At 46.6% G+C, this 19597-nt stretch overlaps 1 protein-coding gene across 13 annotated transcripts in view; it reads right to left on the reverse strand.

The window, feature by feature from the left end:
• Positions 1-19597, reverse strand: part of Kalrn (kalirin RhoGEF kinase) — a 603131-nt gene that overhangs the window by 419581 nt on the left and 163953 nt on the right. For all 13 annotated transcript variants that reach the window (XM_050159714.1, XM_050159713.1, XM_050159712.1 and 10 more), the window contains exons 2-3: positions 8566-8640; positions 2734-2848 (exon numbers count right to left, since the gene is read on the reverse strand). In XM_050159714.1, the coding sequence (XP_050015671.1) occupies positions 2734-2848; positions 8566-8640 (190 nt within the window). The remainder of the gene's footprint in view (positions 1-2733; positions 2849-8565; positions 8641-19597) is intronic.

Here is a 19597-nt window from a genome sequence, read left to right on the forward strand (position 1 = left end):
CAGGCTGGTCCCTTGCGATCCAGATCCTTCCACCTCTCAGGTGTTTTGTCTTCTGCTAGCTGGTTCAGTTCTATGCCCCAGTACAGCCATGTCTGCACTGCTCTTTCCTGTTATTTGGATTATGTAGAGAAATACCCAGGCTTCTACTTTCCTTAGTATGTCTCCTCCTGCTAACCATGAATCCTCAATCTGCCTGGCACATAGAGTCAATAAGTATTTTGTTAAATAATAAATAAGGGAACGAATAAATGAATATCAAATATCACCTACAGATTTGAGCACACTGGCCTGTAATGAATACTTCGTCTCCAAACCGAAACCTACTCTTTCCAGCATCCTGGACCATGACCCAGGATCAATAATTGCTTTTCCTCAGAATCATCCACCTGATCTAGCTTCATTCCACACCCAAAGCCACAACTAGGCGGAAGAGCAGCACACTAAATTCTCAGTTTTCCTAGCACACGTCACGGTCCTTAGAATAATTCGACTGTAGATTCTGTACCCACGAGTGATGGTGTGTGAGCATCCGGCCAACAGAATTAGGGAATGGTTGGTAGGCACAACTAGTTCATAGATGGAAGCTGCTGCTCACAGTCCCAGTGAGTCCAGGTCCCCTTGAGGGGAGGCGAAGGACTCAACAGACAATTCTTGCTACAGAAGATAACAACAGCTTCCTGCCTCCCACCCACCGGAAGCTGCAAGGAGCCCATATGCCATGGTGGGGGGGCACAGACTGCCATGCTGGGAGGCAGAGAGCAGCATGCAGGGTGCCCCTGGCAGAGAGGGCTGTCATCTCTCCTTTGTTCTCACGACCTTCCTCTCAGCCAGCCCTTCTGGGGATTTAATCTTTTACCCAGCAGAAATCTCCTCCTTTCTTAATTGCTTCAGATCCATTTTGTCCCAGTCTTCGCTTAGCAAGTCAGGATAAAGGAAAGTATGCTTTCCCAACCCTTCAGCTTTTCTTCTATAGGAGGAATGAGCCTGTCTGGGCTGTAGGGATGCCATGAACGCCGAGGAAGAAAAATGCATCCTTTGCTTCTGCTGGGACTCTAAAAGAACTGAGAGTCTATCACGAGTTCCCACAAAAACTACTCCAGTAAATGGCTGCAGAGAGTGCCTTGTCTCGCACCTATCAGAGGACTCGGGGAAGGCACGTTTTAAAACTGCTTAGCCCTACAAGGCTAAATTACCAAATCATATAGCGCAATCATAGCTTATTTAGACCACATCCTTGCTCAGAGTCGGACGGGAGTATTTCTTCTCTCTAAAGACCTCCAGGCTCTTTGAGTCTCCAGTTCACTCTCACGCATTCCTACTTTAAAAGTTCTTTGGGTATAATCCAAAGTTCTTTCACTGGAGCAGAAGACCCCCGTGGATATCATCAAAAAAAAAAAAAGATCCTTTCCCACATCTGTTTGTTTAGGGCCTTCTGCTCGGGGCTCTCTGGGGCTCACACTCCACTCAACATGTGTGTTAGCACGTGACACTGCACCTAAAACTCCTTTACCACCTGCCCATCATCGTCTTCCAACCCTTCACATTTCCTCCCCTGGAGCTTCCCGAAATGTGCTGCTTGCCTCGCTTGACACCTGCTTCAAGAACTTAATCAGCACATTCAAAAATATCCCAGGTCTCCTTGCAAAGACAGAGTAGAATTTATAGTTGGTTCCTCTGACTAATTTACTAATTCTCCCATAAAATGAAAATCCTGAAAGCCCAAGGCACCACCTCTTATCTCCCACAACCAACACTCCACAGGCACCCACTCAGGCTACGAGACAGAAAATAGCATTGCAGATGAGGAATGGGTACCAGGGCTGCAGTCAGGAGGGGCGTGTCCCCTCTGCAGCATCCCTGAGAGCCACTCGCATGCAATGTCAGCCCAGTCTTATATTTGAAATGTCAAGTTTCTTTATTCATTCACCAAAGCCATACATTTGCCCAGACGGTTCCTGAGGGTTCTTCTGCCTGTTACATTCTAACTAGTCAAAGTCTCTTCTCTACCTTCTCAAAGGCACAAACCAAAGCTGTGGCAAGTCCTTCACCAGCTATCTCTAGGGTGTCATCGAGACAATGTTTCCCAATTTTTCTTTTATTATTACTCTTTGCCCTGGAGGAATCCTTTACACCCCCAATCTCTTCATCAGTGAAATTTAATATCATCACACATATATTACATATGTCTACATGTGTGCGTGTCTGTAATTAATACGTACAAAGTGAAATTCACTTGCTGCCTCAATAATCACTCTTTACCTTCCTCTTCAGCAGTATCACCCTGCTTGAGAAAGCAAGACTGACACTGAACCATGTGCCACTTCTAGGTGAGTGACACAAGAGAAGCTATTTGTCCCCAAATCCAAGGGCCATACATTTAGATTCAGACAATGTAAAAGTAACCACTATGTAAGCCAGAGTGGGACAGCCAGAAGTTGTCATGAAAGTAAACAGCAGCTTCCCATTCCTCCAAACCAGGCCAGGCTATCTCCTGTCACAAGCCCCACAGCAGTCTTTGTAGCCTGGGATTCTCACCTCTGCCCACGGTTACCATTTCCAGATGAACCCCAGAAGGAACAATAGGAAAAATGGGACTGTGGTGAACAATGGCTGATGATGTTCCAGGAACAATTAGAATCCAATCCAAGGGCCCCTGGCAGGCACAGTGGCTTTCTCAACTCACTGGCATCAGCTCAGCTCCCCCTCCCTACAGACGGTTCCCCTTCACCTTACCTTGGCACACTGGCCAAATACGTCACGAGTTTCCGCAGGTCTTCCTGTCTTATTCTGTCATGATTGCTTCGGGCAGGGAAGGTCAGGATGGGTCCGCCTCGCTTATCACGGCCCCCTGGAGGGAGCAAGAGAGGGAATTTAAGAAAAGCATCCAGGAATGCCAACTACAGATGAAAAATGACGTGTCTGAATGTCATAGAACGGGCTGCAGAGCACCCAGAGAAATCAGGGTAGGAGCTACATGACAGTAAGGTGGATGACTTCGGGTAAGTCTCTTTAGATCTCTGCTGCCTCATCTACAGATGATAAAAATGACAGTGGGCACATTGCAGGGTCATGGCAAGGACTGGTGAGACAGCCAGAGAAAGGCCACCGAGGAAAGAAGCACCCTCAGCACGTGAGAGATAGTAAGTGTTGTGACTGTTTGTGCTGAGAAAACAAGGTCGGCAAAAGTGCTTTGTCTAGGAAATTGAACCTTCAGTTGCTTCTCTTTGTAGACACCAGAGATGTGGGATCATGCTCCAGGAGTGATTATGAGAAAGGCTTCAGAGGCAACGGGACAGCACTGCCAGGAGTCTTGCAGACTCATGGAATATACACTAAGAGGTCTCCACCCAGCCCAGCTCTATCCACTAGCTGCCTGAGCTGCCACCTACTACATCTGATGGAGAAGCGCACAACTCTCATTAGAAGTATGTATGTGCAGGGTCTTACTAACTCCACATGTGCAAAAAGCTGGAAGGGGCAAACCAAAATGATGACCAATGCTTTTATTAGGAGAGGCTTCAAGATGGCTATTGTTTCTTTGCTCAGTTTTCTAAATGTCTCTTTGCTATTATTGAATAATTTGAATTCATTCATTAACAGACACTAAAATTATAAAGAAGACCAAGTTTCTAGGGGAGTTGGGTGGGGTTGAAGCTGAAGTGTAGTGACATCAAAGATCCCCCCCATCTCTGTAGTATGACCACAGATGCACACCTGCATCTCAAGCATCCACTGACATCTGCACAGTGGTGACCGAAGGGGATTTAATGGGAGAAAGAAGGGCACATGACCATAGCACCATAGCGATCCTAGAAAGAAGCCCACACTAGCTCATTTAGAAAATGATCTCTTTTTTGACTGAGTGGCCCAGGTCCCTCCCAATTGTGAGCTCAGGCATAATGTTCTCCTCTAGTCCAGGAACACACAGGTGTCATTGGGCAGCTTGGCAAACAGTGAATCCAGAACACCTTAAAGGATAAAGAGACTTCTGAAGGAGGACACCAGGTGGACGACTCCATGAGTGAAGTGCCTTCTACATACATGTGAGGACTTTAGCTCAGATTTTCCAGCACCCCCATAAAATCTGACATGATGAACACTAGCATTTGGGAGATGGAGACAGACTGATCCCCAGAACTTGACGGCCAACTAGTGTAGCCAGTCGGTGAACTAGATGAGACAGAAGTCCGTATTTTAAAATATAAGGTAGAGAGCAATTAAGGACACACTTGGTGTTAACCTCCGGCCTCTGTATACGCATAAATGTGCATAAGCATCAAGACATACATGCACTCTCACATTAACACACACACAGGGTTGGAGGAGGCTGTAGGGAAGAAAGGATTAAACAAAATCAAGCCACTGGGAGAGACAAACATCCAAGTCCTCCTTTCTACCCAAACAGGGTAGATTTGTACAGATAGAGAGTTGAGAAACAGGCTCCCCAAGTCCAGACTTTCCATACCCCGAGTCCTACTTCTTCATATTGATGGTCACCTTGATCTCATCTGCCTTGGAAGAAGACCTTATCTCCCACTGTGATCCATGATCCATATGAAGAAAGGAAACAGAAGGGTTAGAGAAATGGGTTCTCAGAAGCTAGAAGGATCTTAGACATCATTCTCTGCTAGACTTGATTTCATCACCTTAAGCATTTCCACCCTTGGAGAGGAGTGTGTGTCTGTTTATCTGTCTGTCTGCCACAAATGTTAGCTTTCTACCCTACATTCCAATGAAAACCTTATAAGCAGGGCCATGTGAATGTGAGGAGCAGAGACTCCCATGTGCAAAAAGAGCCCAGGTGGTTTGGATGGTTGGTTGGTATGATCCCCCTGTCAACATGAGACCAGTACTTATCTCTGAGACAAGAGATTCGGAATCACAGTTGGAGTTAACGTTCTGAGTATGTAGGGGGCCTCCAAAGGTGGGAAATTGCCTCTTTTGTCTCCACAGGTGTCTCTTTTGTATGGATCAAGAGACAAGAAAAGGCAGCAGGATCCATCCTATCTTTTTTCAAAATGGGAGAAAGACATCCAAGAATAAAGAGGAAGAATAAGTATAGCGGAGGAGAAGTATAAGTATATGCTGGGAGGCTGGGGACAGAGGATGGAAGGAGGCCCCACAGTAGGGGAAAGATGAAGGATTTAGCACTCAGTTTACAGGGCTGTGCCTTTCTCTCTAAGGCAGGCTACAGGACCCAGGAGGAGAAGAAAATAAGACAAGTCATGGAGAAGGACAGCTAAACCCATCTCTCTCAGAGCAAAATAAAAGATCGCAGATGGTGGTGTGATCTTTCGTCAACATCACCATTCACTTGAGCAACAAGTTCTTACCCTTTCCCTACCTGTGCCAGAAGCTAAAGGATAAGGATGCAGACAATGGGGGTGGAGTGGCTGGGTGTTCTAGAAATGTCAACAGCTCACCTTCCCTGTAGACAGGAAAGCAGGGTAGAGAAGGAGGAAGGCCCAGAGTGAGAGACATCTTTTCATTGACTGAAGTAGGGGAGGGCTCACACTCTGAGGAGGTACCAGGCTCCGGTTGGGGTAGCATATGGAAGTCGCGTGGGAGGGAGACACATCTCAGGAAGCGTACCAAAAGTTGGATTCAAATAACAATAGCTCTGCAAGATTTTAATGTATTCACACACATTTTTAAAAGGAACGAGACTATTTTGTAGTTGGAAATGCCAGGTTAGACGAGATAAAGTTGGTTATTGTAGGATTTTACAGAGCCTTAAAATGTTAATGTGCTTCAATGGGTGGTCCAAGTTGAGGGTGGGAGGACTTTAATATTCAGCAAGTCCCAAACTTCCTTCCTCATTTTCAAAGATTATCTTATGGAACACACTTGGTCTAGAGTATGAAAAGCTGCCCCCACTAGCAGGGAGTATCAGTGAGAACAGTGGAAAATGATGGCAAGGGGTCCAAAACCAGAGACGGATCATCCAGGGGTGACCAGAGACAGGGTGTGAATGTGTGGAGACCCCAGGGATGCAGTGGGTCCTACATGGGAGGTCTGAGTAGAAAGAAGGGATACGGGTGCTGTGAGTGGGAGGCCAGGAGCCCACCGCTGTGCGTCGTGGAGTACGACACAGCACGACTGGGACAATAGAGGCACACCGAGGGATAGACACAGCCACCATCACACATGTCCGCCCACAGGCAGAAGTGGTTGGGTTGCCCTGGCCTAGTCCAGATGTCCGTTGTCATGGCAACATGCTTTCTTTTACCTGGCCAAAGCTGAGATGCTGGCAGAAGAGGGTGGGCACAGCTAATGGTCCGTTTCTCTGCCTACCGTGTTCCTTGCTTTGCTCTCAGAATGAAAAGCAACTGCCACACTGCAGTATTTAACCGGGGGGGGGGATTTCTCTACCCAGTTTTAGTTTTGTGTTTTGCTTTCTGACTCGGCGTGTATGGAATAAGGAGATGATTTTTTGATTTCCTTTTCAGATTATCGGTTATCATCTCCCAATAACCCTTAGTGCCCTTCCCAGGCACGGGAGGGCAACGTTCCCTAAGCCCAGAAGCTCAAGACAAGCAAGGATGAGTCAGGCTCAGCTCGTGCGGGCACACAGCAAGCAGTGCGTGGCACACTGCCAGGCCCTTTACCCTCTCTGCCTCATCCCTGACTGCTTTCCTGGCTAACTGCTTCCATGAGTCCCACAAAGGCAACTCCCTCTCTCTCAGTGGGATTTCCCAGGCCTGGCTGGGCCCCACTCACATTCTAATTGACTGTACATGGGGAAAATGAGGCATAAACAAGGAAATAAGGGTTCCCATGCCAGAACATACTATGTCTTCATCGTCCCTGATGGATGCTGAACAAGATGTTGTCAGAAATCATGGTCTGAGTCTAAAAGGGCCTCTGGGGGAGGGGAAGTGGAGGTAACTGGGGAAGGAGAGGAGGAAGCTGGCAGGTATAGGAAAGGTACTCTTGAGAAGGAAAACATGTAGCATGGGACAAGCAGGGGCATCAGCAGGACACCCAAGGGGCAGGAAGAGCATCATCTTAACTAAGGGCCACAAAATGGGAGGAAGTGGGCTGCAAGTCTGTACTAGGCATTGAGGCTATGAGGCCCGGGGCACATCAATGCACGGACCACCGGGACTTCCACACGGGCTCGTTCCACAATTCAGGAAGCACTCCAAACCCTAGCTCACCTTGAGGTTGTCACATACATGCCTCTATGATGAAATCACACCCCCGGGAGGTTGTTCTGCTATGCCTCTACACCTTAGTAATGAGGGGCTCACTACCTAACGCAGCAGGGCAAGGTAGCTTTTGGAGCAACAACTGAGAAAATACCACGCCACCCCCTGCTGCGGTATTCACATGTCCTGCAAAGGCTCCTGTGTACCTAGCTCGGGCCTGCTTCCCTTCCCATACCACATTGACTTGCTGTCCTCTCTCCTTTATGATAAGGTGGAGACAATGGTTTCCCTGTGGAGACAACTCAAATATGGTTTCCCTTTTCCAATGAAGACCCCCCTCTCCTCTCTCCATCTCTCCCTTCTCTCTACTATGGTTGGCATATCAGCCGAGCCAGCAGAGCCTATGTATGGAGTGAGTCGTTATACTATGGGAGCATGCTCATGCCCTGTGGCTCCATGACCATTCATGCAGACAAGACAAAGGTTCCAGAAATAAAGGCTCTGTCTACAAGGTATAGCACCAGGGCTTCTCTCTCAAGAAAAGGCCTCTGCGCTGGTCCCACAACCCAGCTCAGGCCCAGGGTCTGCCAAGTTCTGATCCAGAAGGACCCCAGTTCAGCTATCAAGTTTGTGACGTTATGGGAAACAAACATTCTACCTAACCAAACACACGTAGCCAGGTTCCAATCAAACTATTTACAAGAAGCAGTGGATTACCCAAAGGCTGCAGATAGCTGATACTCACATTACATGCTCAGAGACCTAGGTGTGTAAGATAGGCTGGGAGGAAAGCAGGGAGTCAAGATTTCGAAGTTGCCATTCAGAAAATAAAAAAATAAAAAACAAACAAACAAACCAAGAAGAAAACTTGAGTTCCATGCAAACACTTGAGTTCCATGTGCTAAGAAAACAGATAAGGAGAAGCTGAAACCAATTTAAATCTCCTGTGTGTGTCGCACTAAGAAACAACAGATAAAAAACCCTGGGGAACATGTGGAGTAGACATTCTCTTTCTATAGGAATCTTTCACAGTGCCATAGCAGCCCTGCTAGAGAGGGCAAATCAGGCAGCAGTGTGTGAGGTGTGTGTGTGAACCTGCCTATTGTTGCAAGTGTCCTCTAGAGTCTCCAGGTGAGCCCGGAGCCCCCTGTGCCTGTCACTGTAGGGAGGAAGCAGCTGCTATAGGCCTAACTGCCAATGCTTCTCTTCTCATAGGTCCACAGAGGCGAGCGAGTGATCACACACACACATACACACACATCAAACATGCACCACACATACACACATACATATATGCCACACACAACAAACATGCACCACACACACACTACACATCAAACATGCACCACACACACACCACATCAAACATGCACCACACACACACCACATCAAGGAACAGTATGAAGATACTCACCAGACACAAAGGCCACTTTCTCCTTTAGGATAGGAAGGACATCTGAAGCTTTCAAACCATCATTCCGAAAGGATCCTGTGGGACGACAAAACAAACAGAATAAAGATGTCTGCTACCTTTCAGGTCCCACGGTCCCACTCTCTGTCTCTCAGACCCATCATCCGGGTTTATGCAGGTCTGTAGCCCAGCCCAACACAGGGAGCATCCCCATCATGATGAGGTTAAAGTCATCTTCTCTTGGCCCTTTTCAGGAGGGGAGAGTTCAAGCCACTCCTCTGTTGAGTCCATGCCCCAAGTCCATACCCCAAAGATGCACTGGCAGCCCTGTGCTTGTTGAGGGACTTGAAAATGGCAAGATGTTTTAAAAGCATGTTTGTACCTCTAGCACCTGGCATGGTGTCACCCCGACAACATGTAGTATGGATGAATAGCAAGATCGTTTACAAAACCCTAAATAACCCTAGATAACACCGTTAGACTTCATTTTACCAATGGAAAAAATAACTTACAAAAATCCAACAACAGGGAAAGAAGTTGATGACATCCCATACCCACCCCATGCCTACTGTCACCACTAGTCCTCCACAGAAACAAATCTCCTGAACACATGTACTCTGTCTGTCTGGCCCTTTAAGTCTTACTTCTTGTTTATAAATCATCTCCAGGGGCTAACCAAGTTCCTATTAGGGTGCTGGAGGCAGACACCTGGAACTCACCAAAACTGGGAAAGATTCACCTAGAAAAACTGTACTCCTAAAAGTAAAGGGCAACCCAGTCCATATGAGGAGTGTAGGGAGAGAGGACCAGCTTTCACACATGCATAAAACCCCAGGCTAGCCCCCAGGCTAGCTCGCTGTGATTACAGTAGTCAACCCCAGTGCCTCACACGCACTCTGGAAGAGAACCACCCACCCCTTCCCTGGGAGCTGTAATTGGGGTCTCTGCAGTGTGTCACCATTAAGACATCACACAGAGGATCAGCGGTGCTGCCAGCTCCAGGCTACAGAGCCCGGGACCACGAATGCTGTTCTAGCGTCTTTGTCCACATGCGGTGAGGGCAAGTCTGAAATCTACAAAGGAGAGTAGCATGCTGGGCAAGCTTGTCTTTACATCCAGTCTCTTGACAGCATAAGAATTTTACCAACAAACCAGGAATTAGTTCACTGGCCCAGGGAAAGGGAAATTTCATGCCCCATGCACACCCAACCAAGGAAGAGAAAGAGGTATGTCACCGAATGCTGGTGTCCAAGGTCAGAGGTCATAATCAAACCCCAAACACATTTCCAGTGTCTGACCATTTCATCTCTCTCCCCTTTTTCATGTTTCCCTGATGTAATGAACCTTTAACTCAGCGATTACGTCTCTGCAGAAGTTGGCACACAGTGGATGGTGTGCAGAAGAGCTGCAGGCTCACTGCGCTGCAGCGAAGAAAAAAGCAACACTGGCAAAGAGTTCTGACTTCAAAGACCGAAGCCTTGTTTTATACCTCTACCTTAGTTTCTTCAGATAGCAGCACTCAAACCTTATCCCCCACCCCCAAAACAGTCACATCTCATGAAAGAGACTAATTAGCATCAGTTCTTACAAAATTTACAAATAGTTCCTAGGATTTGCTTTGTTTTTCCTTTTCTACCCCACACAACAGGAAAACATTTTAGCTTCTTAACCATCTTTAACTAGTGACATTGAAGTATCAAAAAACTTATTTTTACAAGTGAAATATTTTTCCTTAGTTTTTAAAATACACTACTTACATTAATAGTCTCACTTAATTTCTGTAAAAAGGCTAATATAAAAAATAAATTCTATCCTGACCTTTTTCCAGATTATTTACAAGCCCAAAGTAAGGCAGGCCTGGCAGTGCAAGTCTGTAACCCCAGAAGGCCAAGGCAGGATGGTTATAAATTGGCAACTTGGAGGAAGGACTGGGTATGTTATGTTCAAACCACTCTTAGCTGCAGAGAGGGGGCCCTAGTCTCATCCTTCTCTCTCTCTTCCTTCTCACTCCAAGGTCCAGAACGGCAAACCGTTCCTCAATGTAGCTAGTGATCATGGGTTCTGGTAAATGTCAGTCCTAAGCTGGCCTCTTCTAAGACTCGCAGGCTTCCAGTTCCTGGGCCAGAGGCCTCTCAAGCAAGTTCAGATTAAGGTTGGGCTATATGCCGGACTGTGTGCCCACCACAAGAACTCCCAGAGTACCCAGATTTACTCAGCCATTACTAGGAAGTAATCATTCCCAACAGCAGCAGCCACAGCAAGGTTTTTCACATTATAAAAGCATTTGCTTAGGGGGTCTTTTTAAATATAAAAGTTCCCTTAGTGGTTTAAATTAGCTTTTCATTTCTCAAAAATTGAATTACAAATAACTTTTCAACAATACATGCATTATGTAAAGCCAAGCAAAGCTAAACTAATTAGCCCAGGGGCTCAGAAAAGGGTGACCTTGCATATAAAACCTATTTGCACTGGCTGAAGAGCCTATGTATGAATTCCCCCAAGGCCCTTGTGAAACCAGCCATTAGAATATATAATAAAGGGTAAGTTCATTGACCGCTAACTCAAACAGGATCAATGAAATTGGAACATGTTTTCTCTAGCAGGTACACATCCCGGTAGACTCCTGGTAAATGGTCAATAAATATTTGATGAAAGAATAAATGACTGAAAGTTACCCCTTCCTAAAGTGGGGTGCACCAGGTCAGTGGCATCACTGGTCATATAAACACTAGTGAATCAAGTGGATGATCGCCAGGTGCCTATCAGCTTTAATGCCCTAAGCCTTTCTAAGTTGGCTCTGCATCTTTATCAGCCTTCATGATCAGACCACTATCAGAGCAACAGGTTTTGAAAGAGATATATTAGGAGCAGATTCTTCCTTCAGTCTCAGAGTGTTCTGTACAACTAAAACAACTCCTCCCTGCCTTCCCGGCCCATTCTTTCTTGGGATCAGGTGGGGAATGTAACTCTTGCAGGTAGAGCAGTTGCTGAAACGAAAGAAAAGTGACAGAACTCTAAGTACCCATGCTCTGCGGGTGGCAGCTTGCACCACAACTGCTAACTCTGACACAAAGTACATCTGATAGCATTACTAGGCTGTGAACAGTAGACCAACGGTAGACCAGTCTTTTCCTTAAGACAAGCTTGCTGAAACAGTAGATCCATTGTTGCCGCTATAGAAGGCCTAAGAAGAAATAAAAGCCCCTAACTCCTTGGAAGTCTTATAAGGAAAAGCAAAACAAGTCAATGGGAACCCTTGCGGACCTGACCCAGTTGGGTGTTGTGCTTTCTCTTAAGGACAAAGGCATGCTTGGCTAGCTTTCAGTGCTAAGCCCACCGCACTCATGTTCTGCTGCCGTCAGAATTACAAGCCTGCTGTTCTGTTAATTAGCAAAGTTGAAACACTCTGCATCTATTAAGGAAGTAAAAATCACCACCTCCATCCCCCCGCCACGACCCTCCAGCTCAGGCCTCCTCCCAGGCCTGTGTCTGCTCCTCATTGCCCTGTACCTCGAGTACCATGCTCACATTGTTGCCTGGTCCCCCTCACACTTTTCCTCCTCACTGCTTCTCATACGAAAAACGCCCATGGTCTTCACTCTGGCACCCAGCCTGCACTCCTGGCCCTAAGGAAGAGCAGGGCTGGGCCTTGTGCCATGGGCCCTGCCCATGGTTTCTTGGGCCTGGGAAAGTAGTGACTCCCTTAAGGAAGCAGAGTGCTTGGGCTCCGGGCCAATCTCCTCCAGAAAGCAATCCTGATCGAAACAAACACAGAAACAAACAACTGAGTGAGCATTTGGTGAGTGTTCAGAAGTGCAAGCTGCCAGGGCCCGTGGAGTGGCTCATTATTTCCGTTTGGTTTTCCATCACGCTTCCACAATTTGCACTTATTTAAGAGCGACTGTGCAAGCTTCGCACCACGGCATCAAGTGGGGCTGAGTCCCAGCCCTCCACTAAGATGGCAAACTTCCCAGCGCGCGGGCCCCTGCCTCTTCTTTCCCTCCATCCCGTTGTACTCTGTGCAGGTGGTGTCCTATCTCTGTTGAACAACTCAGTGTCCTATTGACACACCTGTCTATCACTGCTTGGACCTCCCTAGACAGCAAGCCCCACTTCTTATTTGTCTTGGGACTACCACAGTCTAGCCCAAGGCCTACCTAGCACGTAATAAATACTCAGCAAGGAGACTCATGTATGAATGACCTCAGACGAGGTAAACACAAAATCACACTCACATCAGTGTTGGATAAATGAGCTCTTAGGATGCTCAGTAGCAAGACAAATTTATTCTGTGCAGCATATACATCAGTGACTTGGTATCACTTCAAAAGGATTCCCGAAAACCAGCGCTAGAGTCTTCCTCTTTAAGGTAATGTTCATTACATAGGACTTGATAGAAACCTAGGGTCCAGGTCCCACTTGAGACCTATGGAGTCAGAACCTGCGTTAGAACAAGAACCCAGGTGACTCTATTCACGCAGTATGAAGCAAAGCAAGCTTCAGAGAAACTGCCTCACCTAGTCTCATCAAGGCTTTGACTATCAGCTCTAAACTGCTCTGTCTCCTACTGACCCACCATAAGAAGATTCCTCCCTCTGCCTAGGGTTTCAGAGATTCAGGCCTTAGCTGTAACCCATTACTTACTTCCCACGCTGAAATAAACGATCACCCAGAAGATATGTATTAATAATTCATCTTCCAGGCCATTGAGAATGGACCATGTCTTGTTTTGAAGGAGCATATTTATAAACCACACCTATCCAGGATCTGGTACCTTAACCCATTCCCCCATGCAACAAATGTCTTAATTTCACAAGAAAAATACTGTTTCTTATTTTCTGAGATCTGCCGTCTTGCTCTCAAAAATATTGTCAGTGATCATATTTACGGATCAAAATGCCATCTTTGAGAAGACCCTAAAAGATAGGAGAGCCAACTTATGCCTCTCTATCCCTGCTGATCCCTGACCCACAGCACTGAACACCAGGCAATGCTTGGCAAGGAACAGGGAAAGGAAAGGCTCTCACCCAGAGACCTCACATGCCATGAGCACAGGATACCCATTTCATGGAACTCCCCCCCAAGTGAGGGGGAGACCACTTTCTGCCCTCTGGGTGACTTAAAGCCCCCAAATACTCAGTGCTCATTTTCCCTAATACTGGGTATCTACCCGACTCTACAGAAAAGACAAGATACTGAGATTCTGATAAAGAACTCCACCACCCACCCCACCCTCCACCTAACCACACAGTGTCAATGCGATCCTTATGATGGGTGTTAGCCACCCGGTATCCACGCTACCTGATAATGGGGCAATGCCCATCACCGAGGTGTCCAAACAGAAACATGGGCAGCATCCTCGACATTCATTTCTCCATCACACTTTTCAAGGCAGACATTCAATTATGTTGACTCTACCTCCTAAATCTCTCTGAAATCCATCGTTTCTGTGTGGTTTTTCTGACCTCTCAATCAAGTTTAGCTGTCCCCAGTTGTGCCTTATCATTCTTGAATGACATCTGTGTGTTTCATTTCACGCCTCCCCGCCATTAACTGATCCTGACATCTCCAGGGAAAGAGCCTTATCATACTTATTGTTCTACCCTCACACCTAGCTCAATGTCTGTCGCACAAAAAGGACTCAGGAAATACTGAGCCAAACTGGGGGAACATGGTTTCAGTGAGCTCAGAGCTGGAGGTGGATGGTTAGGGCAGGCTCACCCAGGAGAGGATGTGGACCGGGTTTTGAATAACAGAAGGAGAAGATGGACAGGAAGGGACCCAGAGCTTACTGCTGAATAGGAAAACAGAGTGGAGGCGACAAGAGGCAGAGCAGGGAGCTCTGCAGTCTTATTTCCAGAAGTTGCTCCTCTGAGGAAACCGCATACGCCTGGGGAGCCACAGAGAGCTGGGCTGAGCTGCATCAAGGAGATGAGAAGGGAGGAAAGGAGCGTTTGGCTGGTCCCAGAGGAAAGGTGCAGCTCAGAGCAGGCTAGTGCCCCATAAGCTCTGACGTCAACTTCCAGGTCACTCCTGATCTGTGGATGAGACCAGGGGAGATTCAGACACAAGGTCGTGGTAGAAATTTCTCCTGATCTTTCCCCTAAGTTGCAAGAGGACATTTGTTCCGGCCCCTTCCAGAAGCCAGCCAGGCCAGTAGCAGGCTGGTGGCTTGTATAGGACCCTGTGAAGATGCTTTTAAAGAACTGACTGACTAATAAAGGAAGAGACTTCCTCGTGGTACCTCCTGTATAGTAAACAGACGGTTTGGGAGAAGATGCTGTCTGTAACAGGGGCCAGGGTTAGCAAAGAACCTATTAGTGGCAGAGACAAGATGCCCATCTCCCCAGTTCTCTTTCCTACGTTAAGAGAAGCAAAGGGATGTGACAGAGTGGGGGTGACAAGAAAAAAAGAGAGAGCTGACGAGAAAGACGCATGCACATGCAGAAGTGGAGCAAGTAAGGATTTTGTTTTCTCTTTACAGATGTGTATGAGCTATTAAGGAAATGGCCTGTTGGAAAACCCGAGCAAATGTAAATATATTTCTTGGAGCGCTCCTTAAAACAACTACCACTGAGGCAGGAAGTATATGCTGAGAGGAATACATCTGGAAGAGAGGGACGGAACAGATTCATGTCAACAAGAAAACACAATACAGCAAGGAGTCCCACAGGCCTCTCCCCAGCCTGGAAATGCATCCAGCATGAAAAGCCCCAGGCATCTTCTTTATCCTCACCACGCACAAATGTCAAAGAGGGCTGGAGACATCCGTTTCCCTACCCTGCAGGTATGGAGGGAACAAACAGGGCAGCAGAATTCTCCTCCCTGGCCATGAAGCTCCCAAGCAAAGGACATGCAGGGTCCTCTGTTAGTCTGATTCCAATGTACACGGATAGGAAAACGATATCTGATATCAAAACAAAGGCTTCCTCTTCTGGCAGCTGCTAAAGATACTGAGTTTTCCTAAACCAAGTGACCAGGCCTTACACAACATGAAGCAGTAGCCAGCGACTTGGCAAGGTAACCAAGGTGGGCAGTCTTTATGAAGAAAAGAGGCGATGCTGATCGTCGCCCAGCTCGGACATACCCTTGAATAAAGGAACACTTTCTGCACACCGGAGACTAGCATGCCTTCCCTCAGTACCTTCTCAAACTTTCAACCACAGCAGGTCGGGCTGGCTCCCCCTCCTTGTGCAGGTCCTTCTTCACTGCCACTGTCCACTGCCACATCTGGCTCTCTCACTAGACCATAGCTAGACTCCTGAGGCAGACTAGGTGCTTACCCAGGTGGCTCTAGTGCCTGAAGCACAGCAGGCGTTAACTACAGGGACTGAGCCCTGCAGACCCACGGTGCCGTGGAGCCTTTCACACAGAGGCACTGGCCACTGTGCCTCCCTCTCGTGTGCACCCCCTCTTCTGATTCCAACCCCCACCTTCATCTTTCTTCTCCTCCCATGCTTCCACGTGAACTCTGACTGTAGCCAATTTCAATATTAACTTCTAAAGTCAATATTAGATAGAAAGACCTGGCTAACGGGCTACTTTTAAAAAGCAGAAATGTGTAATACTTGCCACTGCTAAATTAGCTCTATTAAAGATCACTTATAATTAGCACTTTAAACATGTGCCCAGCTAATGAGCAAACTGTTTCTGTTTATTCTTCACAAGACTTACTATTATCCGGAGCTGAGACCTCAACCGCAATTCACACATGCTCACTCTCCCTTCCTCCTCCCAAAAGTTGGCATCCTTGAGTAAGGCAAACACCAGACTGTGACCACTCCAGGAGTGCCTTTGTCTGTCCAGCACGTTCCCTGTATTCTAGCGGAACGGGATATTTAAAGTGCTCATGTTACATGTATCATTGAGCAATGCTTCTGCAAAGGACCCCCGAGGAACACGGAACATGAGGCTGCTGGAGATGAACACCAGCCAAGTCCTGAACATTAGCAATATAGCTGCTATTCTATTTAGAGAGAGCTGAGAGGCTGGTGCTGTAGCAGTTCAGGCACGCCAAAGGCTTGCTCCTTAGGGCTCGGTTCCCCTTCTGCTCCTCAGCAAGAATGTCAGCTACTGACTCTAAAAGCAAACCTTGACGACGCCATAACAAAGGGCACCCAATGAGATGTCACAACCTGACATGGCCCAGGACCTCTCTAATGCTCTCTCTTCTGTCCTCACTCCATGTCCTGAAATGTGGATATGATACAGACAGCAGCAAAGCAAACAGATCAATGACAACAATAATCCAGCCGCCATCTGGGCAGCTCAAGACAAGAAACCCTCGTGGGAACTTCACGGAGCAGTCCTGGTGCTCTCCCTGCCCCACCTCCACTGTTTCATATTACTTTATGTTCCTGTTATGGCCATGAGTGGAAGTAAGGTCACAGAAACATAACAGCACAGACTGGACCCAGGAGTAAGGGTCAACGTGATAAGCAGGTTTACAGAACTGCCGTGCAGAAGCAAGTAAGAAGGAATACATCCAAGTATCCAGCAGCTACAGGAACTTCTGCAAACCAAAGCACCCTCCCGGTTCCAGGCAAACGTGTCGCTGTCCTCGGTACTGAAGTCACGTATGCTTGCTACTCCACATGGCTGCTGACCAGGCTGTCCCAGAGTATGTGAACCAAATGAGAAGGCAGCTGAGAAGAAAGAGAAGGCACACTGTGTCCCGAAGACGAGCATGTGTGATGAAATTCTGGAAGAACACCATCAAAGGAGGGCTACTGATTACTGCAGAGAACCAAAAGGCTTGGCTTCTTATTGCTTTCAAATAATTGCAGAGACCAAGGAAGGCCTGTGCAGGCATGCACACACACATACACGTGTGCACACCCATATGTGCGTACGTGCACACACACACACACACACACACACACACACACACACACACACACACAGAACCCAAATACTCAGATCCTATGGAAATGAGGTGGCAGAAACCTTGCATGTCACCTGACACATATTTGGATTTATAAATCAGTAAGTTAATCATATCTGAAGTGGATGGGATGCCCCTGAAATGATTCCTAGAGTTTTAAGCAACTTTTAAATCTTTCCTGAAGATTTTTGTCTTAGTCACCTAAACACACCAGATTAATTAAATTTAATATTCATTGAAAAATATGTATGTGCCGAACAAGACTATTACCACTGTGGGAATAATGGAAGGTTCCTCATAACAAGGAACTTTAGGTTTAGGGGGAAAGTCAGACATGTAATTTCAATGTCAAAGCAAAGTATAGAGGTATGGGGAAAATATTCAGAGATTTACAAAAAGATAACAAGACAAACCCCAGCCTAAGAAGGGACTGTGTGATGAAATGGCTGTGAGTGAAGCAAAGGCAAAGGGTTGTGGGAGCGTCAGCAAGGTCTACATTAGACGGAACTGTGGTGAATCTGTCTGCAGTGTCTCAGACAGAAAGGCAGTGAAGTCAGAACAAGTTTTCCTGTGACCCTGCACATTCTCCAGAGTAACAAAGATTGAGTTACTATCTGTTAGAGATAAGGCACAAAAGCTTCCCCGTGGAGCTGGCAAGACCAGAGCCCAGCAAGAGCTGGCGAGTGGCCAAGATCAGGAGAGAGGCCAGAAAGCAGAACAAAGTCAGAGGATGGAGTAACCCACAAGACTGAAACAAAACGGGCACGGTGCCTTCCCATGACATATCGTAAGTCACACTGCTCAAAGTCCTATTGGCATGGCTTCTCTGAATTTACATGACTACAGTCCAGTGTGCTGGCCTTGTCACTTCCTTCCTAACTCCTACCCCCACCGCCCAGTCCCTAGGAATCTATCTCTGCTCCACACAAAGACAAGCAGGTCCAGATGACATTTCTAACAATATATTCTGAAAGTTGGGTCACTGTCTAGATGAGGGAGCCCCAATAGCACCTGAAGGCAACTTCAGAGCCATACAGGAGGCCATCACTGCCTTCAGGGAAAAAGGAAGCAAAGGCTGAAGCAGCCTATGTCCTAAAATTCAAACTACCAGGCAGCAGAGAATGAGGGTTCACAGAAAAAAACTGAGAGCAGTTAAGTTGTTCTTCATTTATGACGCAGACTTTAGACCTAATACCTACCTGCTACCAGGAGTGTCAACTCCCAAACTGCCCAGGTTCTCTTCTGTATGCTCTCTGAAATGCTCTCCTTAAGTCTCCAAGTAACCAACAGGAAGCTGGGCATCTGGTCTACTTTTCCCTTTCCCAGCTTCCCTAAGAAGAGGGAGTCCTTATCAGAACCAGGTGGCCATGAGGTGGCTCTGTGCACTGATAAACGTACATATGTGCCCAGGACATATAGACTACATGCTAACACCAGATCAATGTGAAGTTGTGGAGTTAATATACTTTACACAGCTTTATACTACTGAAAACTTAAGAGCAAACTACATATTTAACCTCAGAGGATTGGTTAAATAAGCAGAGATAAATCCACTCAAAGTGGTCACAACTATAACAAGAACAATAACCACTGCTGTAGAAACTGCACGGTATATTGTTAAATAGGAAAAACAGATTACAGAATAGAATGTATACGCTGACCCTAGTTGCATAAATGCAGGTTTCCATCTACATAGAAACCACATACAGATAATGCACAAAGTGATTATTTCTGAAATGTGCTACTATTGCTAATTTTATTAATGTTTCCTAAATGTTTTTTGATATAGGATTTCCCTCTCTATGCTGTGAATATGTTTCATTACCATTGGTTAATAAAGAAGCTCCTTTGGCCCATAGCAAGGCAGAATAGGCTAGGAGGGGAAAACTAAACTGGGAGAAAGAAGGTGGAGTCAGAGAGATGCCATGTAGCTGCCAGAGGAGAAAGACACTCACACGGGTACTAGTAAACCACAAACCTCATGATAAAATACAAAACAATAGAAATGGGCTAATTTAAGATGTGAGAGCTAGCTAGAAATACACTTAAGCTATTGGCCAAACAGTATTGTAATTATTATGTTTTCTGTGTGATTATTTCAGGTCTGGGCAGTTAGAAAATGAATGAGCAGCCTATACCAACAGTTTCCTA

The sequence above is a fragment of the Alexandromys fortis genome, unplaced genomic scaffold (assembly GCF_014885135.2).
Source record: "Alexandromys fortis isolate MF-2015 unplaced genomic scaffold, M_Fortis_MF-2015_v1.1 scaffold_119, whole genome shotgun sequence".
NCBI classification, from domain to species: Eukaryota; Metazoa; Chordata; class Mammalia; order Rodentia; family Cricetidae; genus Alexandromys; species Alexandromys fortis.